Below are 19274 nucleotides of genomic sequence, written 5' to 3' on the forward strand. Positions count from 1 at the left end.
TGCATATTAATGAACTGAACATTAATAGTCCTTGTATTCAGATTCCAGCCACCCAAGGGTTATTTAAGAACTCAGTCATGAGTGTGCTGATCTGCTGACACAAATATGCAACAGCATAAAATTTGGCTTCCTCAGAGAACTGGAGAGGAAATACAATGTTATGTTGATTTTTTTTTAAGGGCATTACAAACCAGTTAGTATACAGTTCAATACCTGTATACAGGTATTGTATATTCAAGGGTATTCAAATACAATTCAAGGGAAGCCAACATTGATTGCTTTCATGCTCCAGTTGTGGACTTTCCAGAGCATCTGAGTGGCCACTGAGGAGAGCAGCTTAGTGAACCAGATTGGTCAGATCCAACAGTGCTTTTATGTTGTTGTCCCACTGCTGCCCTCCCTATCTGGGTCCCGTTAGGGAGAAGGGCGGGATAAAAATAAAGTTTTATTATTATTATTATTATCTCTTTGCCCCTTCTCTTTCAAAGCATGCGTGTAATCACCTCAGATTATTGAGAACCCAGTTATAGCAAGCTCTAGTCCAGGGGTGTCAAACTAGTTTCATACCAAGGGCTGAACAGCATTCATGGTACCTGCTGAGGGCCAGAAGTGATGTCATTAGGCAGGAAATGATGTCATTAATCAAGTAATAACCAAAAATAAGCACTTCTTTCACTTAGGAACTCATTAGCTGCAAATGACAGAAGAGAAAATACACAAATCTTGATCATATTTCAAGTTATGGGAGAGCCCCATTTTCATGTGGGCTGTTCTTATAGCACCTCAGCACTGTTCTTATAACACCTCAGCACTGCTCAGCAGCTGGGAGCCTGAGGGCCGGATAAAAAGCTTCCACAGGCCGCATCCGGTCCCTGGGCCTTATGTTTGACACCCCTGCTCTAGTCCCTTTGCAGTTTAGAGCTTTTCTCAAATATATACTGTATACACTTTAGCTGTTTCTGCCACTTGAGATCTTCACTGAACACAGGGAACTTTCACTACAGATCCAATGGTAAGACTGATCTGCAAGAGCTGCAAATCTTAGTAGGTTTGCCAAACATATAGATTGCAGTTGGGAGAGCCCTTTTAGGAGCCAGCGCAAACCTTTTTCTTTACATAGCAGTTCTCAAATAGCACAAACTACTCTAAACCAGTGATTCCCAATGTAAGGAACCAGAACTGGGCCATTCTCCCTTAAGGAGAGTGGCCCAGTAATGGGTGTTCTGACATTGCCGCAGCTATCGTGGTGCTGCGGGAAGCCAGGGGCTTTTTGCCTTACCTGCAGGTCGCGCTGGCCTTGGGGAAGGTTAGAAATGCACTTCAATCCTCAAATGGAGCAATTTCTAGCACTGGGGAGCCCCGTAGAGAGGGGTGCAGGCGTCCCAGACCCTTTCTGAGGCCAGATAAGGGGAAAAGCCCCTAGGTTCCCACATTGTTGGGACACACACACCCACCCCAGGCCCTGCCCCCACAAATTCTTACCTGCAATCCTAATGTGCAAGTAGTGCTTTGGAAACCGTTGCTGTAAACCAGGGGTCTCTAAGCTTTCCAGCTGAAGGACCGCATCAAATATCTGGCACAGTGTCGAGGGCTGGAAATATAAAATTTAAATAAATACATTAGAGATGGAACTTAGATGAATGAATAAATGAATGGGCTCAAATGTCCAGGACTTCTCCAAGCACAAACTCAGCCCAAGAAATAAGGCACACACTTAAATGGACCGCTTTTCCCCCACCCCACAAGCACAACTCTGGTTGTGTTTGGTCAGCTGGGCCAGAGGCTCTCAAGGGATCAGAGATTGGCCGCGGGCCAGATAAAGGCTTGCCGCAGGCCGCATCTGGACCCCTTGTCGGGGTTTGGAGACCCCTGCTGTAAACCATTGGCACTTGATCTGTTAAAATCAATAGTTCTACAGCGGATTAAGTACAAGTGCTTTAAGTATTTCATATATAGGGTGACAAGCAAAGAAGGTCAGGATTTCTGCTTCTGTATAATTGTATAGAAGAGTTGTGGATATTTTAAAGCCGTAATTGCCCAGTCTCTTGTATCTGGTCACCCTACTTGTAGATCACAAGTTCTGACTTGAACATACAGCTGTGTTAATATTCCAGAGTGTCAGAGGCAGAACTGAGGTAGTACTGCAACTTCAGTGATAAGCAATGATGTAGTCATAGATAGGGCCGATACTGTCTCCTTAGCAACATCTGTTTATCTGACATTAGTACCCTTGGTACCCTTCCTGCTATGATGTGATTGGCTGCAGTTTAGTTTTGAGAGGTCTGCAGTGCTGTTAAGAAATTACATTTTTATACGGGGCTCATTGTTGATACTTGTGGTAGCATTTCATATTCAAAGAGTTCAACAAGTTGGTGTGATATTCTCTTGGGATGCTGTAACCTATTAAATGTGTGGGACTGGAGTTTTTGGTTTTGTGCCCATAAAAATCGGAGATTGTAAACTGGTTAAAGTACACCATTAAGTTAAGCCATTTCTGCCCAACGTTGCATACATGCAACAAGGATCAAATGTGTACACCTGTGGGCTGGGCAGAAATGGGTTAACCAGATCTGTTAATTTTGTCGCTTATCTTTTCAGGTGCCATATAACAGTTTCAGTAGTGAAATATGTGCAGTGCATGCTATGTGGTTGTGTCTTTTGTGGTGTGATCCAGCTTTGCTTTCCCTGACTTTGTAGGTTGGCTCTTATAATTATGGTGTTTGTGAATTATGGCGGAGGAAAGTACTGGTTCTTCAAGCATCAGAGCTGGAATGGTAACTATTGTTCATCATATTTTATTATGATAACTTATTTTGTAGAAATGGACACACAGAGCCGACCATGCTGGATTTACTGTAGCTGAGGACTAAACACCACATACTCGTAAAAAAACATGTAGGTGCAGCACCTACATGTTTCTGATACTTTCTGATACTAAACTTTCACACAAATGCATAATGATTCAACTGCTATGGGACATTTTGCTGACATTGCGACAAAGAAATTGTAACTGTTTTTCTTTTCATTAAGAACATAAGAACATAAGAACATAAGAACAGCCCCACTGGATCAGGCCATAGGCCCATCTAGTCCAGCTTCCTGTATCTCACAGCGGCCCACCAAATGCCCCAGGGAGCACACCAGATAACAAGAGACCTCGTCCTGGTGCTCTCCCCTACATCTGGCATTCTGACTTAACCCATTCCTAAAATCAGGAGGTTGCGCATACACATCATGGCTTGTACCCCATAATGGATTTTTCCTCCAGAAACTCGTCCAATCCCCTTTTAAAGGCGTCTAGGCTAGACGCCAGCACCACATCCTGTGGCAAGGAGTTCCACAGACTGACCACACGCTGAGTAAAGAAATATTTTCTTTTGTCTGTCCTAACCCGCCCAACACTCAATTTTAGTGGATGTCCCCTGGTTCTGGTATTATGTGAGAGTGTAAAGAGCATCTCCCTATCTACTCTGTCCATCCCCTGCATAATTTTGTATGTCTCAATCATGTCCCCCCTCAAGCGTCTCTTTTCTAGGCTGAAGAGGCCCAAACGCCGTAGCCTTTCCTCATAAGGAAGGTGCCCCAGCCCCGTAATCAGCTTAGTCGCTCTCTTTTGCACCTTTTCCATTTCCACTATGTCTTTTTTGAGATGCGGCGACCAGAACTGGACACAATACTCCAGGTGTGGCCTTACCATCGATTTGTACAACGGCATTATAATATTAGCCGTTTTGTTCTCAATACCCTTCCTAATGATCCCAAGCATAGAATTGGCCTTCTTCACTGCCGCCGCACATTGGGTCGACACTTTCATCGACCTGTCCACCACCACCCCAAGATCTCTCTCCTGATCTGTCACAGACAGCTCAGAACCCATCAGCCTATATCTAAAGTTTTGATTTTTTGCCCCAATGTGCATGACTTTACACTTACTGACATTGAAGCGCATCTGCCATTTTGCTGCCCATTCTGCCAGTCTGGAGAGATCCTTCTGGAGCTCCTCACAATCACTTCTGGTCTTCACCACTCGGAAAAGTTTGGTGTCGTCTGCAAACTTAGCCACTTCACTGCTCAACCCTGTCTCCAGGTCATTTATGAAGAGGTTGAAAAGCACCGGTCCCAGGACAGATCCTTGGGGCACACCGCTTTTCACCTCTCTCCATTGTGAAAATTGCCCATTGACACCCACTCTCTGCTTCCTGGCCTCCAACCAGTTCTCAATCCATGAGAGGACCTGTCCTCTAATTCCCTGACTGTGGAGTTTTTTCAGTAGCCTTTGGTGAGGGACCGTGTCAAATGCCTTCTGAAAGTCCAGATATATAATGTCCACGGGTTCTCCCGCATCCACATGCCTGTTGACCTTTTCAAAGAATTCTATAAGGTTTGTGAGGCAAGACTTACCCTTACAGAAGCCATGCTGACTCTCCCTCAGCAAGGCCTGTTCATCTATGTGTTTTGAGATCCTATCTTTGATGAGGCATTCCACCATCTTACCCGGTATGGATGTTAGGCTGACCGGCCTATAGTTTCCCGGGTCCCCCCTCTTTCCCTTTTTAAAAATAGGCGTGACATTTGCTATCCTCCAATCTTCTGGTACCGTGGCCGTTTTGAGGGACAAGTTGCATACCTTAGTCAAGAGATCTGCAACTTCATTCTTCAATTCCTTAATAACCCTTGGGTGTATGCCATCAGGGCCCGGTGACTTATTGATCTTTAATTTATCAATGAGGTCTGAAACATCTTCTCTTTTAACCTCTATCTGACTTAACTCCTCGGTTAGGAGGGGCCGTTCGGGCAGCGGTATCTGCCCGAGGTCTTCTGCCGTGAAGACAGATGCAAAGAACTCATTTAATTTCTCTGCCATCTCTAAGTCTCCTTTTATCTCCCCTTTCCCTCCCTCACCATCCAGAGGGCCAACCGCTTCTCTGGCGGGTTTCCTGCTTCTAACATATTTGAAGAAGCTTTTATTATTCCCCTTAATGTTGCTGGCCATGCGTTCCTCATAGTCTCGCTTGGCCTCCCCTATCACCTTCTTACATTTCTTTTGCCACAGTTTATGTTCCTTTTTATTCTCTTCATCAGGGCAAGACTTCCATTTACGGAAGGAAGCTTCCTTGCCCTTCACAGCCTCTCTAACTTGGCTGGTTAGCCATGCGGGCACTCTCCTGGATTTAGTGGAACCCTTCTTTCTTTGCGGTATACACCTCTGCTGGGCCTCTATTACTGTTGTTTTAAGCAGCCTCCATGCACTCTGGAGAGACTGGACTCTTTTTACCCTCCCTTTCAACCTCCTTCTAACCAGCCTCCTCATTTGAGGGAAGTCCGCCCGTCGGAAGTCAAGGGTTTTTGTTAGAGATTTGCCTGGTATTCTTCCCCCAACGTGCACGTCAAAACGGATCGCAGCATGATCACTGTTCCCCAATGGCTCAGTAACGTTTACATCTCTAACCAGGTCCTGCGTACCGCACAAAATTAAATCCAGAGTCACCTGTCCTCTGGTGGGCTCCTTGACTAGCTGATCTAAGCCACAGTCATTTAGCACGTCAAGAAATCCGGTTTCCTTATCGTGACCAGAACACAAATTGACCCAGTCAATATGAGGATAATTGAAGTCCCCCATGATTACAACCCTGTCCTTCCTTGTCACCTCCCTGATCTGTTTCCTCATTTCAAGGTCCCCATCCGATTTCTGGTCTGGAGGACGATAGCACGCCCCCAGTATTACATTGCTGCACAAGCCTGGTAATTTAACCCACAGAGATTCTACGGTGGAGTCGGACCCACCTTCAATCTCTACTTTGCTGGATTCTATCCCTTCCTTAACATAAAGGGCCACCCCACCTCCAACACGCCCCTGCCTGTCCCTCCTGTAGAGTTTATAGCCCGGGATTGCGGTATCCCACTGATTCTCCGCATTCCACCAGGTTTCCGTTATGCCCACTATGTCAATATTTTCCCTTGTCACCAGACATTCCAGTTCTCCCACCTTTGCTCGTAGACTTCGGGCATTCGCATAAAAGCATTTATACACGGAATGCCCCAGGATGGGCTGCTTATTCGCTCCTTTGTCCCCGCATCCTCTCATTGTGCCAAACCGTCTATCACATCCCATCACCCTACCTTTCCCAATTTCTTCTCCTACCCTGCCTTTGTCTTGTTGTTCTCTAACCTCCCCATCTTCATCCCATAGGGATGAGGAGTCCCGAACCGGATGCCCCTCGGCTCCTGTCGGCCTTCCCCCAGGGATCAGTTTAAAAGCTGCTCTGCCACCTTTTTAATGTTATGCGCCAGCAGTCTGGTTCCATTCTGGTTCAAATGGAATAACATGCATTCATTGTCCTGAGTGCTGTCTGATATGCTCATTATATTTTAGTGAGGAAGACTGATGTAGAGGTGATTGTGCACAAATACCATAATAAATACAACCCATCACCGTAGAAATCTTTAGGGTACAGTTGTCAAGGCCTAGCCGCATCTTACATTCAGATTACTTGTAACTGAACCTCAACATGGCTGAGGGTACAAAAACAGTCTGAGAGTGATGGGGTGCATCCAGCTGTTGCTGCTGGTAATTACATTGGTGCCTCTGGCAGCCCTATCCTGAGCTGCCCAGTGCCCAGGATTCATCCCCTTCCCCCAAGTAAGGGAAGCGGCTCGCAATGGGGCTACTTGAATCTGCGCCAGCTATTTAGCCAGCACAGAGTAAAGTAGTTCCGTGTTGGGCCAGGAGGCTTCGGATCCACTGAGCTCTGCCCGTTCCACTCCACTCCCTCCCTCACCATGCCTTCCCCCCCCCCGAGTGCCTCCCCACATACCCCTACTCACCTCTCTGCTGCTTGTTGCTCTCCCAGAGCTATGGGCAGTGGCCACCCGTCCTCCGCCGGGTGCTGAGCCAGCACCTGCACTGGTCCAGCAGTGTCACAGGCGTACCTTATGGCACGTTTGCAACACTGTGTGCCAGCGTGCACCATTCTGGATTGGGCCCTTAGTTACACCTCCCATAGTGGGGCGTCAGATATATTTGTTGGGTGGGCAAGCACACATTTGGAGCCCTGTGGTAAGAAAAGCAGTCAATCTGGAGCAACAGTGAGTGACATTTAACCATTTCAGTAGTGAAATATGTGCTTGTGTGTTAATATCTTGAGGGAGTTAAGCATCTTGACTCCCTATACTGCTTCTCTACTTCAAATTGCCCTCACATGGAATGACTTTACTTCAGATAATGGCAATTTTGGTTTCAATAATATGTGTTCTGCATGTAATAATATAGTTGAGCCCTCATTTACTGATGTTTTATTAAAGGAGGAGAGTTTATTTAATATTCTTAGTCATAAGCTTTTGATTGCTACCTAAAAATAGTTACTAGTTGACCCATTCTGTTGATCATTGTGTTATGAATAAATTGTCCATTTCTTCTTGTAGGGCTAACTGTAGCAGATCTCGTCTTTCCATGGTAATTCATCCTGATCTCTAATGGGACTTCAAAGACCACAAGCAAGTTTAATGAGAAGGGGATTGCATGGGGATTTCTTTATGTCAATCTAAGTTGAATTGTTTAGTTTTGGATTCTGAGAAGGGTCCAATATCAGTGGTTTCTGTTTTTCAGTATTTGTATTTTTAAAATAGCCTTTCATTTTAGAGCAGAAAACGCAGAGATACAGAGCTGGTGCTAAATGTCCATGTCCTAAAATGGAATGTTTGAAAATGGATTGACTGGCTCTAGATTAATTTCCAAATCCTGAAAAACAGACAGATCCCTGCTACATACCTAAATTCAGGTTGTCGGTTTATGTGCTGTGCTTCTCTGTGCTTCATAAAATAGTACCTTATGAAATGCATTTGCTTCTTATCAAGTGTGAGGAGCATCAATGTGTAACGTTTGTATCCTTTTAAAACGCTTGTAAACTGTGACTAGGATGGAATTGAGCCCTAGCACTTGAGGGTGCATGCAGACATACCGTATACAGTCTGAGCAGCTGGGCCCCTCTGGAGGTGTGCACATTGCATTTTGTTCACTCAAGCAATCTTCAGCATTAAGCTCAGAGAAAATCTGAGGTATCTGGGGTGTCTCATTATAGAAGAATTTGAATTAGATTTTTAAGAAAGGCTTTTGGAAGGTAGCAGTGTCCTTTCATTTGAAAAAGTTGTTAATTTAATGTACAGGATCATACCTGCATTATTGTAATATTTCCAAGTCCACCATAGAGCCACTATACCAGGGGTGTCCAAAGTTTTTGGCAGGAGGGCCACATCATCTCTCTGACACTGTGTTGGGGGCTGGGGAAAAAAGAATTAATTTACATTTAAAATTTGAATAAATTTACATAAGTTTACATAAATGAATATATTAAAGATGAATTTATATGAATGAATGAAGGTCTTGCAATAGCTCAAGGCCTATAAAAGGCCTTGCACAAAGCAAGGCTGGCCCTTCCTTTGTTGCCGTGAAAGGCCTTTCCTTTCACAGACGTGAAACAGCAAGCAGTGAAGGAAGCCCTCATCCCATAGCTCACGCAAGAGGTCGAACAGTCACCCTCACGCTGAGCAGTTGCGTTGAGCCAGTGCAGGCTCCAACAAATCTCCGGAGGGCCAGAGGTTCATTGGAGACTGGGGGCTCCCTGAGGGGCTGCATTGAGAGACCTCGAGGGCACCCCTGCTCTATACTGATGAGGAAAAATGAATCAACACGAAACAAATATTTTGAATTCTAAATGGATAGAGATAGAGTTATCTCGCAGCCTGGTAAATGAGGTTTATAAACAGAATTTAAAGAGTGACTGCTAGAAGAGAGTACACAATGTCACAGATGCCAGCCAATTGATTCTGTTAAATTTCTGTCACAAATATACTGAACTGGTTTTCCCTGAATTTAAAACCCAGTGAAAGCCAGTTGGCTCACTTCTTGAGGGATCCACTTATGACTCTTGCTCGAAGGTCCCCCAAATCCTGGATGTCTCTGTTTTCTTACATTAGTATACATCAGCTAGATCAATATTGAGCAGGCTCCCCCCCCCCTCTCTCTCACACCTGTCTAGGTTTGTGTTTATCATGGGTACCTCCATTTCTCTGTCCCTGAGTTCTCTGTTGAGGCGCGGATGTTCCAAGTGGCTGCTGCTGGGGAAAGTCCTATGGAGAAGTCTTCTCTTGTTTCTAATAGGAGTTATAATTGTGAATCCAAATTACTGCACTGGGCCTTGTAAGTGCTGAGATATTTATTGATCTTGATACTGACAGAAGAATCACTAATACATTGTTTCTCACCAGTTCACTAATACATTGCAGTGCCTGCCTAAAGTCCAGCTTTTCCCACTCAGTGATAAAGAAGGGGTTTAGATTATGCCAGGGGTGTGTGTTTGTGTGTACAAATTCCAACTTGATGGTTCTGACTCACGCTTTTATTTATTGGATTTGTATTCCCCCTTTCTCCCCGAAGGGCACCCAAGTTTGACTTTTCTCTGCTAATAAATTGATTGGAAGCAAATTTGTAAATGACCCTGTAACAACATAATTAGCAGCCCAATCCTGTGGTCTGCACTGTGCCTCTGCGGTGCGGACCACAGTCGCAAACCATTTGCGGGACTTATTGCCGGGCTCCTGGGGGCTGAGCCACTGCCCAGCAGGCACCCGCATTCTGCATACGGCAGTGCCTGCGATCACTGGGCTGCAGAATGGGGGTTTTCCCGGGGCGTGGGGGGAGGCGTTCCAGGGAGGGGGGAGGTGTGGTCGGGAGTGTTCCTGGGGGTTGGGGAGAGGTGGGTACGCGGAGCTGAGCTCCGCAGGATCCAGGGCGCTCAGGCATGGCTGCTTGCTCTACACAAGTGCCTTCACTTTAGCCGCAACCAAACAGTCGCCGCTAAAGTGAGTAGTTCCATTGCGGGACTGCTTCCCTTACTCAGGGGAAGGGGACAAATGTCCCCTTCTCCCAAGGAGCCTCCCACGGTAGCGCGGGAGGCTCTGGATCCAGCGGGAGCCCTTTGTGGAGCCGCCGGGTCCTGTAGCTCCAGGCAGCTCAGGATTGAGCTGTAAGCTGTCTCAAGAACCCACAGTTAAAAAAAAACATGTGATTTATTACAAAATTTCCAGTCTCTTTTTCCGAAGTACAGTACTGACAATTGGGAGCCTTGATCCAGAGGTCAGGACTACAGAATAAACTAGGCCAGGCCCTCAGTCTCTTCCAGCTGAATCCTAACTTCTTGTGCTATGGTTCTCCATGGTCAGGAGCTCCTTCGATTAACTGCCCTGTAGGTCATGAAAGGAGCTCCTGACCCCAGAATGCTGCAGTGTGAAAGATTAGGATCCCATCTACTGTTCCTTACTGAGTGCCCTCTAGCTCTCTCTGAGACTAGTCCAGATAGGACAGGTCTGCATGCATAAATTGCATGAGCTAGCATGGAATTGGCAATTGCAGAGGTTACTATGGAATTAGAATATTAAATTAATAATCTCTTGGCTAAATACCCCAGTTGAGTTCTCACTTAGGTTTTAAAAAAAATAGTGAGTCATTACTTGCAGCAGAATGTTCTTGGAAATGAATGGATCCAAGACAAAAGAGCATGCTTTGGTCTTGGTCATGTTTTAGAAATGTTTGCATCAACTGGCTTCTTTGAAATGCCTGCTTTCAAAAATTTCATTGCCAGTTTATCCCTCCTGCTTATCCTTCCTACAGTGTCTTGGGATAACCTGCGGATTCCTGGTGTGCTCCAGAGACTGGGTTGTACATACCTTGTGGTTGCTCTGCTTGAGCTTCTCTTTGCTGAGCCTCTTCCTGAGAATAGTACTCTGGTGCGTAAATGGCCCCAATAGCTGGGACTGAAGATATATTACTATTCTAATTCTTTTGTGCCAGTCTGGATTGTTGGTTGTCTCTTTTGTCAAGTGATTGAAACAGAAATTGTGTGTGCACCTGCTTGCATTTCTGCGCCCCTGCCCCCAATACCTGGAGTTATTTTTTTGAACTTCAAAAATTAGCTTTTTGTATTTTTTTTCATATATGAAAAATGACTTCTTCAATCTAAGTATGCTAAAGGAAGTATGTGCTAATTTTGATCCCTTAGAACTGTGCCCACATTAATGGCTGACCATCCAAGGTATCAGGCCTGGGAAGGGTTTTTATAATAATTTCAAAAGTCACAGCAACATGACAAAAAATTAACTCTGAAGGAAATTTAGCCTTGTTTTAATCCCAGCCAAGCAAAACAAAACTTGTACTTCCTCTTTATAGCACTATTTCTGTATCCAAGTAGAATTGAGAAATATTTCATATGATGAAATTCAAAATGCAATTGAAAAGATAATGTAAAAGAATAATCACCTCTGTAAGCCACAATAATTTAAGCCTTGAAGAACAACAAATAAAATCGTTCGGAAAGGATTACTGTTACAGCTGTGCATATTTTTAGCTAGTCCATCTGCTACAGTGCTACTTTCTCTGATAAGCAAAATATTTCTTGGGCTATTCAGGGTTTAATTTCTATTGTGTGTTCAACAGGAGGCTCCCTACTCTGCTGTCCAGGACATTCTGCCATACTGGCCCCAGTGGATTTTTATCATGGCGCTTGAAGCTCTTTGGCTGTGCCTCACCTTCCTGTTAAATGTACCTGCCTGTCCAAGGTCAATCAAAGCTTAGATCTTTTTTTTATCTTATTTGTTGTTGTTTTCCCCCAACTTGCTATTTTCATGTGATCATAGATCTGGTGCCCCAAGTTGGTCCCATTAGGAATTATGGCTGCCCATGACATTGTGTTGTCTGAACATTCAGATGGCACCCCCTTCCCACTAAGTTCTTATGCACAACCTTCATTAAAATCAGTGGGAGCTGTGCAGAACCATAGCTGTGTCCTTGAGCAGCCCCTGGGCCTTGCATACATGCACTTTGTGGAGCAGAGCAGGCTGCAATCTCATCCTTAGACTGCCTGCCAGAACTTCAGTCTTGAGCTGTGTAATTAACCTTCCATGCCAGAATTTCAGGGTTCCTGAGAAAGGCACCCTTAAGTGCAAACTTTGTCATGCTGCCTCTAACCTATTTCACTGCTCTCTGCAAACTGCATTGAGGCAGTGGGCTCTTTGAGGCCCTAGCAAATGCCTCATCATCCTCTGGAGCCACCCTGCCATCGGAAGATGCTGCTTTCCAGCTGTGTTAGACTTCTGGAGTGTTGCATTATGGAAGTTCTTGTCCCTTTCAAAATCATTCAGCTCAAGCCACCTTCAATCGAATGACTCACTTCACTCCCCCCCCCCCCTTTTAGAGGATATCTTGGTGCTGGAGGCATTGGTGATTTGGGGAAGTATCCCAACTGCACTGGAGGAGCAGCTGCCTATATCGATCATTTTCTCCTGGGAGAGAAACACATCTACCAACATCCATCTTCTAATGTGAGTAGTTTCAACTTCCACATATGTATCCGGCCATCTTTGAAATGAATGTATGTCAATAACCTATTTTAATTCTTATCATCCAGTTATTTTTATGAACCATGTTGGAAGGCAAAACATGGTTTGCTTTTTAATTCTTCAAAGCTGAGCACCAGAACAAGTTTTTTTGCTTTTCCACAGGTGTCTATTAAGATGGCATAAAGAATTCTTTGACTCTGCATTCCCGTGATATATTTCAAATGTAATATTAATAGGAATACAGTTACTTTTAGCAACAGAAGGCAGGGAAGAATGTACCTGTCTCACTTCATTTTCAGCTCTGTTCAGAATATCAAAATTTTAAACTGGGTTCTGTAAATGGATGCTTTGGGGGTAAAATCAACATTCTGTAGTTACTCCAGACAGCTTAATAGCTGCACATCTCTGTATCACACACACTGCCTGCCCCCTTCCACTATAACAGGCAGCTGTGTGATTCTATGGTCCTCCTGCTTCCATGTGTTAACCAATCTGGCCCTAAATGAATCCAGAATCCTCCAATATCAGTAACAGAAGAGTAGTTTATTTCCATACAATAACTTTAACCACATAGTATTAAGAAGGCACAGAATAACAGTATACCATACAGACCACTGACAGAAGGCTGCAATCCTAACCTCACTTTCCTGAGAGTAAGCCCCATTGAACAAAATAGGACTTACTTCTGAGTAGATCTGGTTAGAATTGTGCCCTAAAGCACTTAAAACCCTAAGGGTGCAATCCTAACCCCTTTCCAGCACTGACAATGCAGCTCTGAGGTAAGGGAACAAACATTCCCTTACTTTGAGGAGGCCTCTGTGAGTGACACCCAACTGCAGGATGCAGCACGTGTCCCATTCGCACCACTATGCCATGACATAAGGGATTAGGATTGCACCCTTAGTCTCACCTAATAGGTCTTTTCTCCACAATAAAGTCTGGGTAACAGCTAACAAGAAACTCAGCAGAACCAAAAGAAGCTAACTCCTCTCTCACTAACTGGGGGAGATTTTATAGATGGCACAACTCGCTCCTATCCCCTCCCAATTTAGCCTCACAAGTTTTTAAGTTCCCAATCAGTCACCCCAAGCCAAGGAAAAAAAAATTATAGTTGAAATTTAATGAAATAGACCTAATTCTTACTTTTCCATGACACTCTGGCTTAGTTGAGCTCCACTCCTACCAATGCTTAGACAAGGGAACAGATAAGGAATCTCATTATGACAGTTTATACTTAATAGTGAGTCTGTGGCGAAATGTTTTTCTGCAGTTAGTCTCTATTGCCAAGGATGTACACTCTGAATCCTTCTGAGAGAAGAGAATGGAGGCTGCATTCAGTGGGTTGTTGCTAATATGTCCATACACCCATAGCGATGGCAACTCCTTTGAACTGATTAACCCACATTGGGCTTCTTCAGATGCTCCCCAACCCCCTAAACTTCTATGACTGAGTTGAGATCAGGAGCAGGTGGCTCCCAATGTAGTTGTTCCCTTCTGAGTGTACACAAACCCGAGACCTACTCCTGATTTCACAGTGCATGGACCTTCAGGGATAAAAATGATATCAGAACAGACTACACATTTGGATTCTAAACAGTCATTTCAGCTCCATACCAAAATTGAGATTGAGGTTGGTTGAGTTCTAGCTGAAAATATCAACATTGTACACAGAAAAGGAGATTTGAACAGAGATAGACTATCATAATGTGTGCTTATTCATTTACAGGTTCTCTACTTGACTACAACAGCCTTTGATCCTGAAGGAATTTTAGGAACAATCAATTCAGTTGTCATGGCATTTTTGGGTGTTCAGGTATCGTACCATTTGCCATACACTGGTGGAAAAGCTTCATGACACATTCCTGTAAGAGGGAGCTCTTGGGAACAACCTGTCTGAGTGTGATCTTTAAAGAGAACAGTCCTAGGACTTGCTGAGTTAAATGATATGGTCTGTGAATGGCTAATTTCAGCATGATAAACATAACCATGTATCAGGGTTGTGGAGAAGGCATATGATTATTATTATTAATTATTATTAACAGTATTTATATACCGCTTTTCAACTAAAAGTTCACAAACCGGTTTACAGAGAAAAATCAAATAACTAAATGGCTCCCTGTCCCAAAAGGGCTCACAAGCTAAAAAGATGCAAAAGAATACCAGCAGACAGCCACTGTCTGGGGTGACACTGCTGGGGTGAGATGGGCCAGTTACTCTCCCCCTGCTGAAAAAAGGAGCACCCACTTGAAAAAGTGCCTGTTACCCAATTAGCAGGGGTGATGTAAGCAGATGCCTCTTACATCATTAGCATATGATGAAAGATTCAAACCCCTTTCTGTGGACAAAACTCAGCAGGAAGATTGGAGAAAAGAACTAAGATCTTGCAGACATTAGGAATTAATTATTATTATTTATATACAGCTTTTCAACAAAAAGTTCATAAAGCGGTTTACAGAAATAATCAAATAACTAATGGCTCCCTGTCCCCAAAGGGCTCACAATCTAAAAAGATACAACACCAGCAGACAACTAGAAAAGATACTGCTGGGGTGAGGTTGGCCAGTTACTCTACGCTTGCTAAATAAAAGAGGAGCACCTACTTGAACAAGTGCCTCTTAACCAGTTAGCAGGGTAAAAATTGCAGAATAAAAACCAGATTTTCAAAAATTTAGATAATTGACCAAGCCCGGACTTAAAATTTTGCAAGGTTATTTGGAAGAGAAAGTAGTATGCCTTTTTGGACTGCATTCTTGAAAGGAGAAACCTTCCCTTAAAATTCAGAGAACACTGCATTAGGATTGGCAAATTAGCAGCATTGCTTAATACATTTTTAGAACTTGGCTTGGCTGTAGTAATTACATAATCATAAACTGGTTTCCCATTTCCTTCCATTGGACCCTGCTATCTAGCCTAGCAGTTCTAAGTTGGATTGGTTTTGCTACTTGTAATGTCTCTCCCTTTTTTCTTTTTTTTTTTAAGGCAGGAAAAATTTTCTTATTTTACAAAGATCAGCACAGACAAATAATGTTCCGTTTTTGTATATGGAGTGTAGTAACGGTAAGTCACATATCTTGTCTTGATGATCCTTTAATTCATAACGTTTCCCTTCTGATCTCTTTAAAGCTTTTTGAAGCTCCTAGAAAATATTCAGAAAACATCTGTGTGTAGTATCTTCTTTTGACACTTCACTATCAATAAATTGAACTCCACAAGGATCACAGCCAGAGGGCGTAGATTTGAATAAAAGCAACATTCCTCACAGCTGCTCAAAGAAAGGGAGGCAGGGCACTGAATTTCTTTACAGACAACAAATTCTAGGCTCTGGAACAAATTCACTTAGCAAGACTATGGAACATTTTTAACTGTTAACAAAAGAGATTTTCCATCAATGGAAATAGGTATCTGTATGCCCCAGCCGTGTGCTTTAACCCATTTTTGCCTGGCCCACAGGTGTACACATTTGGTTGCTGCGGCATATAATCAACGTTGGGGAGAAGTGGCTCAAGGTTGTTTGCGATGCCAAGGAAATCATATGGGAGACCAAGTTCTCCTTAGAATTCTGTTATTCAGAGTTGCTTTCCTGGTTACACTCACTTCTGTAAAGAGAATCTGAGTTGCGGACACCATCTGGTTGATAGCTCTGCACTTTTCTTGGCTTCAGTGCAGGTGAATTTTGTCTTTCACAGATCTTGAGAAGTAGTATTGCTGCTGTTTTGCCCAAAGTCTAAATATCCAAAAGAAATGATTCAGGCTAGATCTACATAGGACAGTGATTCCCACACTTACCTGGGTCATGACACCCCTCACAGCCTTTTCTTCCTGGCTCAGCATGGGTGCTGTGATGCACACTTTGGGAACCCTGATGTCAGGGTTTAAAGATTTGTCTTACACACAGCTGTGTTCTGTGGGCCGGATAACTTACTTTATTTTCTTTTAAACCACTGTTGGTGTGAAATTCTCCCCCACCTCCCCCATTCAGCTGGAAACTTTCACTATGTGTTGCTTGTGTTCTATAAGTGGGGTGATCTCTTCCCACAGTAAAACACATTTTTCATATTATTGCACGATTGTGCCTTTGGAGGCAGCAGGAGGAGTAACCCACTCGATACCCTCCACTGACTGATGAGGATTACTTCATAGCAACACTTCTTTCTTTCTTACCTTATATTTGTGTGTTTCAGGGAGTCATTTCTATTGTGTTGACCAAATGCACAAAAGACCAAGGCTTTATTCCGGTGAACAAAAATTTATGGTGAGTAGTTATTAAACAATATTTGCAAGCTGGCATTTCCTAGACAGTTGTTGACCTGCTGTTTGAAACTCTTGCAGGTCAATCTCGTATGTGACTACACTGAGCTGCTTTGCCTTCATGCTTCTGCTGTTGATCTACTACCTTGTAGACGTCAAGAGGATGTGGTCAGGTGCTCCATTTTTCTATCCAGGTGCGTCTACCTCACAGGAAAATGTTTTCATTCTAACTTAGTTACTGCTGAGCTAGATGGAGCCGTTCAGTCCCTCTGTAAAAATGTAAGTCCTCTCTCATAGCACAGCCTACACCTTAGTTACCTTTTCCTTCAGTATTTTTCTTCTCTGCTGCCTCCATCACTTATTCTTGATTCCTCCTCACTGAGTTCTCAATATATGACTTTTAATCTGGCAGCAAATCGGACACTGTAGATACACCCAGGTACAGATGAAGAGGCAGGAACAGACTGCAAATCGTACTTAGAAATTTCTTCAGGGGCTGTAAATAATCAGGAGGCCATACACTATAGGCTAGCAGCTGGCTGTAACTTTGAACTGTCTTCCTGATGGTATTTTTTCTTCTCTCTGAAGGTATGAACTCCATTCTCGTCTATGTTGGGCATGAAATATTTGAGAACTACTTTCCTTTTAAGTGGAAGATGCAGAACACACAATCCCATAGTGAACATTTGACTCAAAATCTAATTGCCACATCTGTTTGGGTGATTATATCCTATATACTGTACCGGAAAAGAATATTCTGGAAAATCTAACTGAAATCAGCAATAAGGAGGACAAAGAGGAACACATGGCTTGGGGGAATGAGAACAATGAAGTTCCCCCACCCAAGACCATGTTGATTTTTTTTTAAAAGGGATCATGTGTTTGGTTTACATTCCAGGTCATCTTGAACCAATGCTTATGTATTTCAGATTGACTTGAACATTTAACCAAAGCCTTGTACAACCTTTATCTAGATATTATATTGGGTGAATTATTCCATTTCTAAATAAACATACTGAACAGCTCTTAACACCTGGGCAGTTTCAAGTGACCTTCTAATCTCTGGATTAGCAGCCCCTGGAATTTCTTGGCAGTTTCAGTTCTTTCCAGTCCTGCAGTACTCAGTTGTATGTTTGGTTGCCTGTGTTTTAAGCACCAGCAGGTATTTATGAATGTATAAACAATGAAACTATCTTGTACCAAGTGAAACTATTGGTTCATCTAGATCAGTGGCTCCCAACCTTTAGAAGCCCACAGACCACTAAGGCAAAAATTTGAATTGTCATGGACCACTTGTGGCTGTGGAGAGTCTGGTTTCTTCCCTCTATGGTGGTCTCCCAAGTGGTCTCCCCATGGACTATCAGAGAAAATAGAGAATGGCTGCTCATAGCCACAGCTGACACTTCAGTGGTTTTGGCTGTGGGCAGTCCATTCTCCACCCTCTTTAGTGGTCCATGGGAGATTGATCACTTCCAGTATCTCACTATGCAAGCAAAGGTGATTTTTTTCCCCTTAGACCTTGTGGACCACTTCTCAGAGACTAGCGGACCACCTGTGGTCCCCAGACCAACCACTGGCTGGGAACCAATGATATATTTCCTTTCATGGGCAGCAATTCTCCAGGTCTCAGATCTCTAATTGCCTGCTATCTGACCCTTTAACTGGAGTTGCCAGGAACTGAGCTAACATTTTCTTATCTTGGAATAGAGGAATATGCTCAAAATATTGTGATCATATGATTGTCTAATGCTGGATTGGAGATTACAGCCAAATACTTAACATAGCTTATATATATTTTTTAAAAAACCATTCTTTATTTAAAATGCCCAACCCAGAAGTTTACCAAAACAGGAACCAAAGTTTTAAAGTGTGTCTAACTTTGCTCAGCAAACAGTCATTCAGCAAATGAGCCAAGGATTTGAGGGTAGCTTTGATGTGACATCACACCATTGTCTCTCTGCTTGCCTCTTTGTAGGGAGATACTTCAACAGAAAGTCTATGGCATTTATGCTAGTGTCTGAAGTAGCAAGATCTTTTCATTGAGGCAGAATCTGTGCAACACCATCATCAGGTTCTCTCCACAGCGTGATACTTGGCGTTCCATTGCCAGGCGGAAATCTTCCTTCACACCTTTAGTTATTCCTCTGGTAATGGTGTGATGCCTGCAATTATAATATACAAAACAATCAAAGAGCAAGGAGCTTATTCTGTTTCCATTAGAATAAGTTTGCTATGTGAAATCTAGCTTTTCAGTTTGACCTAACCCTTCAACATTTGTTTAAGGAGACTGTTCTCTAGTAATGCCATTCTTGCACGCACGCGCGCGCGCACGCACGCACGCACGCACACACACACCATTAACTCTGGTTACATTAAAAAATGATTTTAAAGGCTGTGTCTAATATCTGAGAAAGTAAAATTCAAGGAACTTTAGCCACATTTGACGTACTCTATAAAATAAGCTACAGTCACAGGACCAGTCTCCTGCCGCATGTCAGAACCATGAGGAACAGCAGAGTACATGCTACTATTCTTGGATAAACTTCTAGAATAATGTGTCTGCCAAGGTAAAGCAAAAGCAGATTAAGATGTATACCATGTGACTGTGCAGAAAGCTCCTGAGGTGTCAGCAAGAA

The 19274-nt window shown here is 43.4% G+C and overlaps 2 protein-coding genes across 3 annotated transcripts in view; one reads left to right on the plus strand and one right to left on the minus strand.

Annotated features, from left to right (window-relative positions):
* HGSNAT (heparan-alpha-glucosaminide N-acetyltransferase) overlaps positions 1–17668 on the plus strand; it is a 38629-nt gene extending 20961 nt beyond the window's left edge. The window contains exons 8-18 of the mRNA XM_066631279.1: positions 2698–2774; positions 7423–7453; positions 9036–9196; positions 10667–10782; positions 11489–11610; positions 12246–12372; positions 14117–14203; positions 15370–15447; positions 16572–16642; positions 16720–16832; positions 17227–17668. Of these exons, the coding sequence (XP_066487376.1) occupies positions 2698–2774; positions 7423–7453; positions 9036–9196; positions 10667–10782; positions 11489–11610; positions 12246–12372; positions 14117–14203; positions 15370–15447; positions 16572–16642; positions 16720–16832; positions 17227–17408 (1165 nt within the window). The 3' untranslated portion in view covers positions 17409–17668. The remainder of the gene's footprint in view (positions 1–2697; positions 2775–7422; positions 7454–9035; positions 9197–10666; positions 10783–11488; positions 11611–12245; positions 12373–14116; positions 14204–15369; positions 15448–16571; positions 16643–16719; positions 16833–17226) is intronic.
* Positions 17655–19274, minus strand: part of INTS10 (integrator complex subunit 10) — a 28011-nt gene continuing 26391 nt past the window's right edge. The window contains exon 18 of one of the 2 annotated variants that reach the window (XM_066631277.1): positions 17655–18800. In XM_066631277.1, the coding sequence (XP_066487374.1) occupies positions 18644–18800 (157 nt within the window). In that variant the 3' untranslated portion in view covers positions 17655–18643. The remainder of the gene's footprint in view (positions 18801–19274) is intronic. The other variant, XM_066631278.1, reaches the window with a different exon arrangement.

This window comes from Tiliqua scincoides, chromosome 5 (genome assembly GCF_035046505.1).
Source record: "Tiliqua scincoides isolate rTilSci1 chromosome 5, rTilSci1.hap2, whole genome shotgun sequence".
In the NCBI taxonomy this organism is placed as follows: Eukaryota; Metazoa; Chordata; class Lepidosauria; order Squamata; family Scincidae; genus Tiliqua; species Tiliqua scincoides.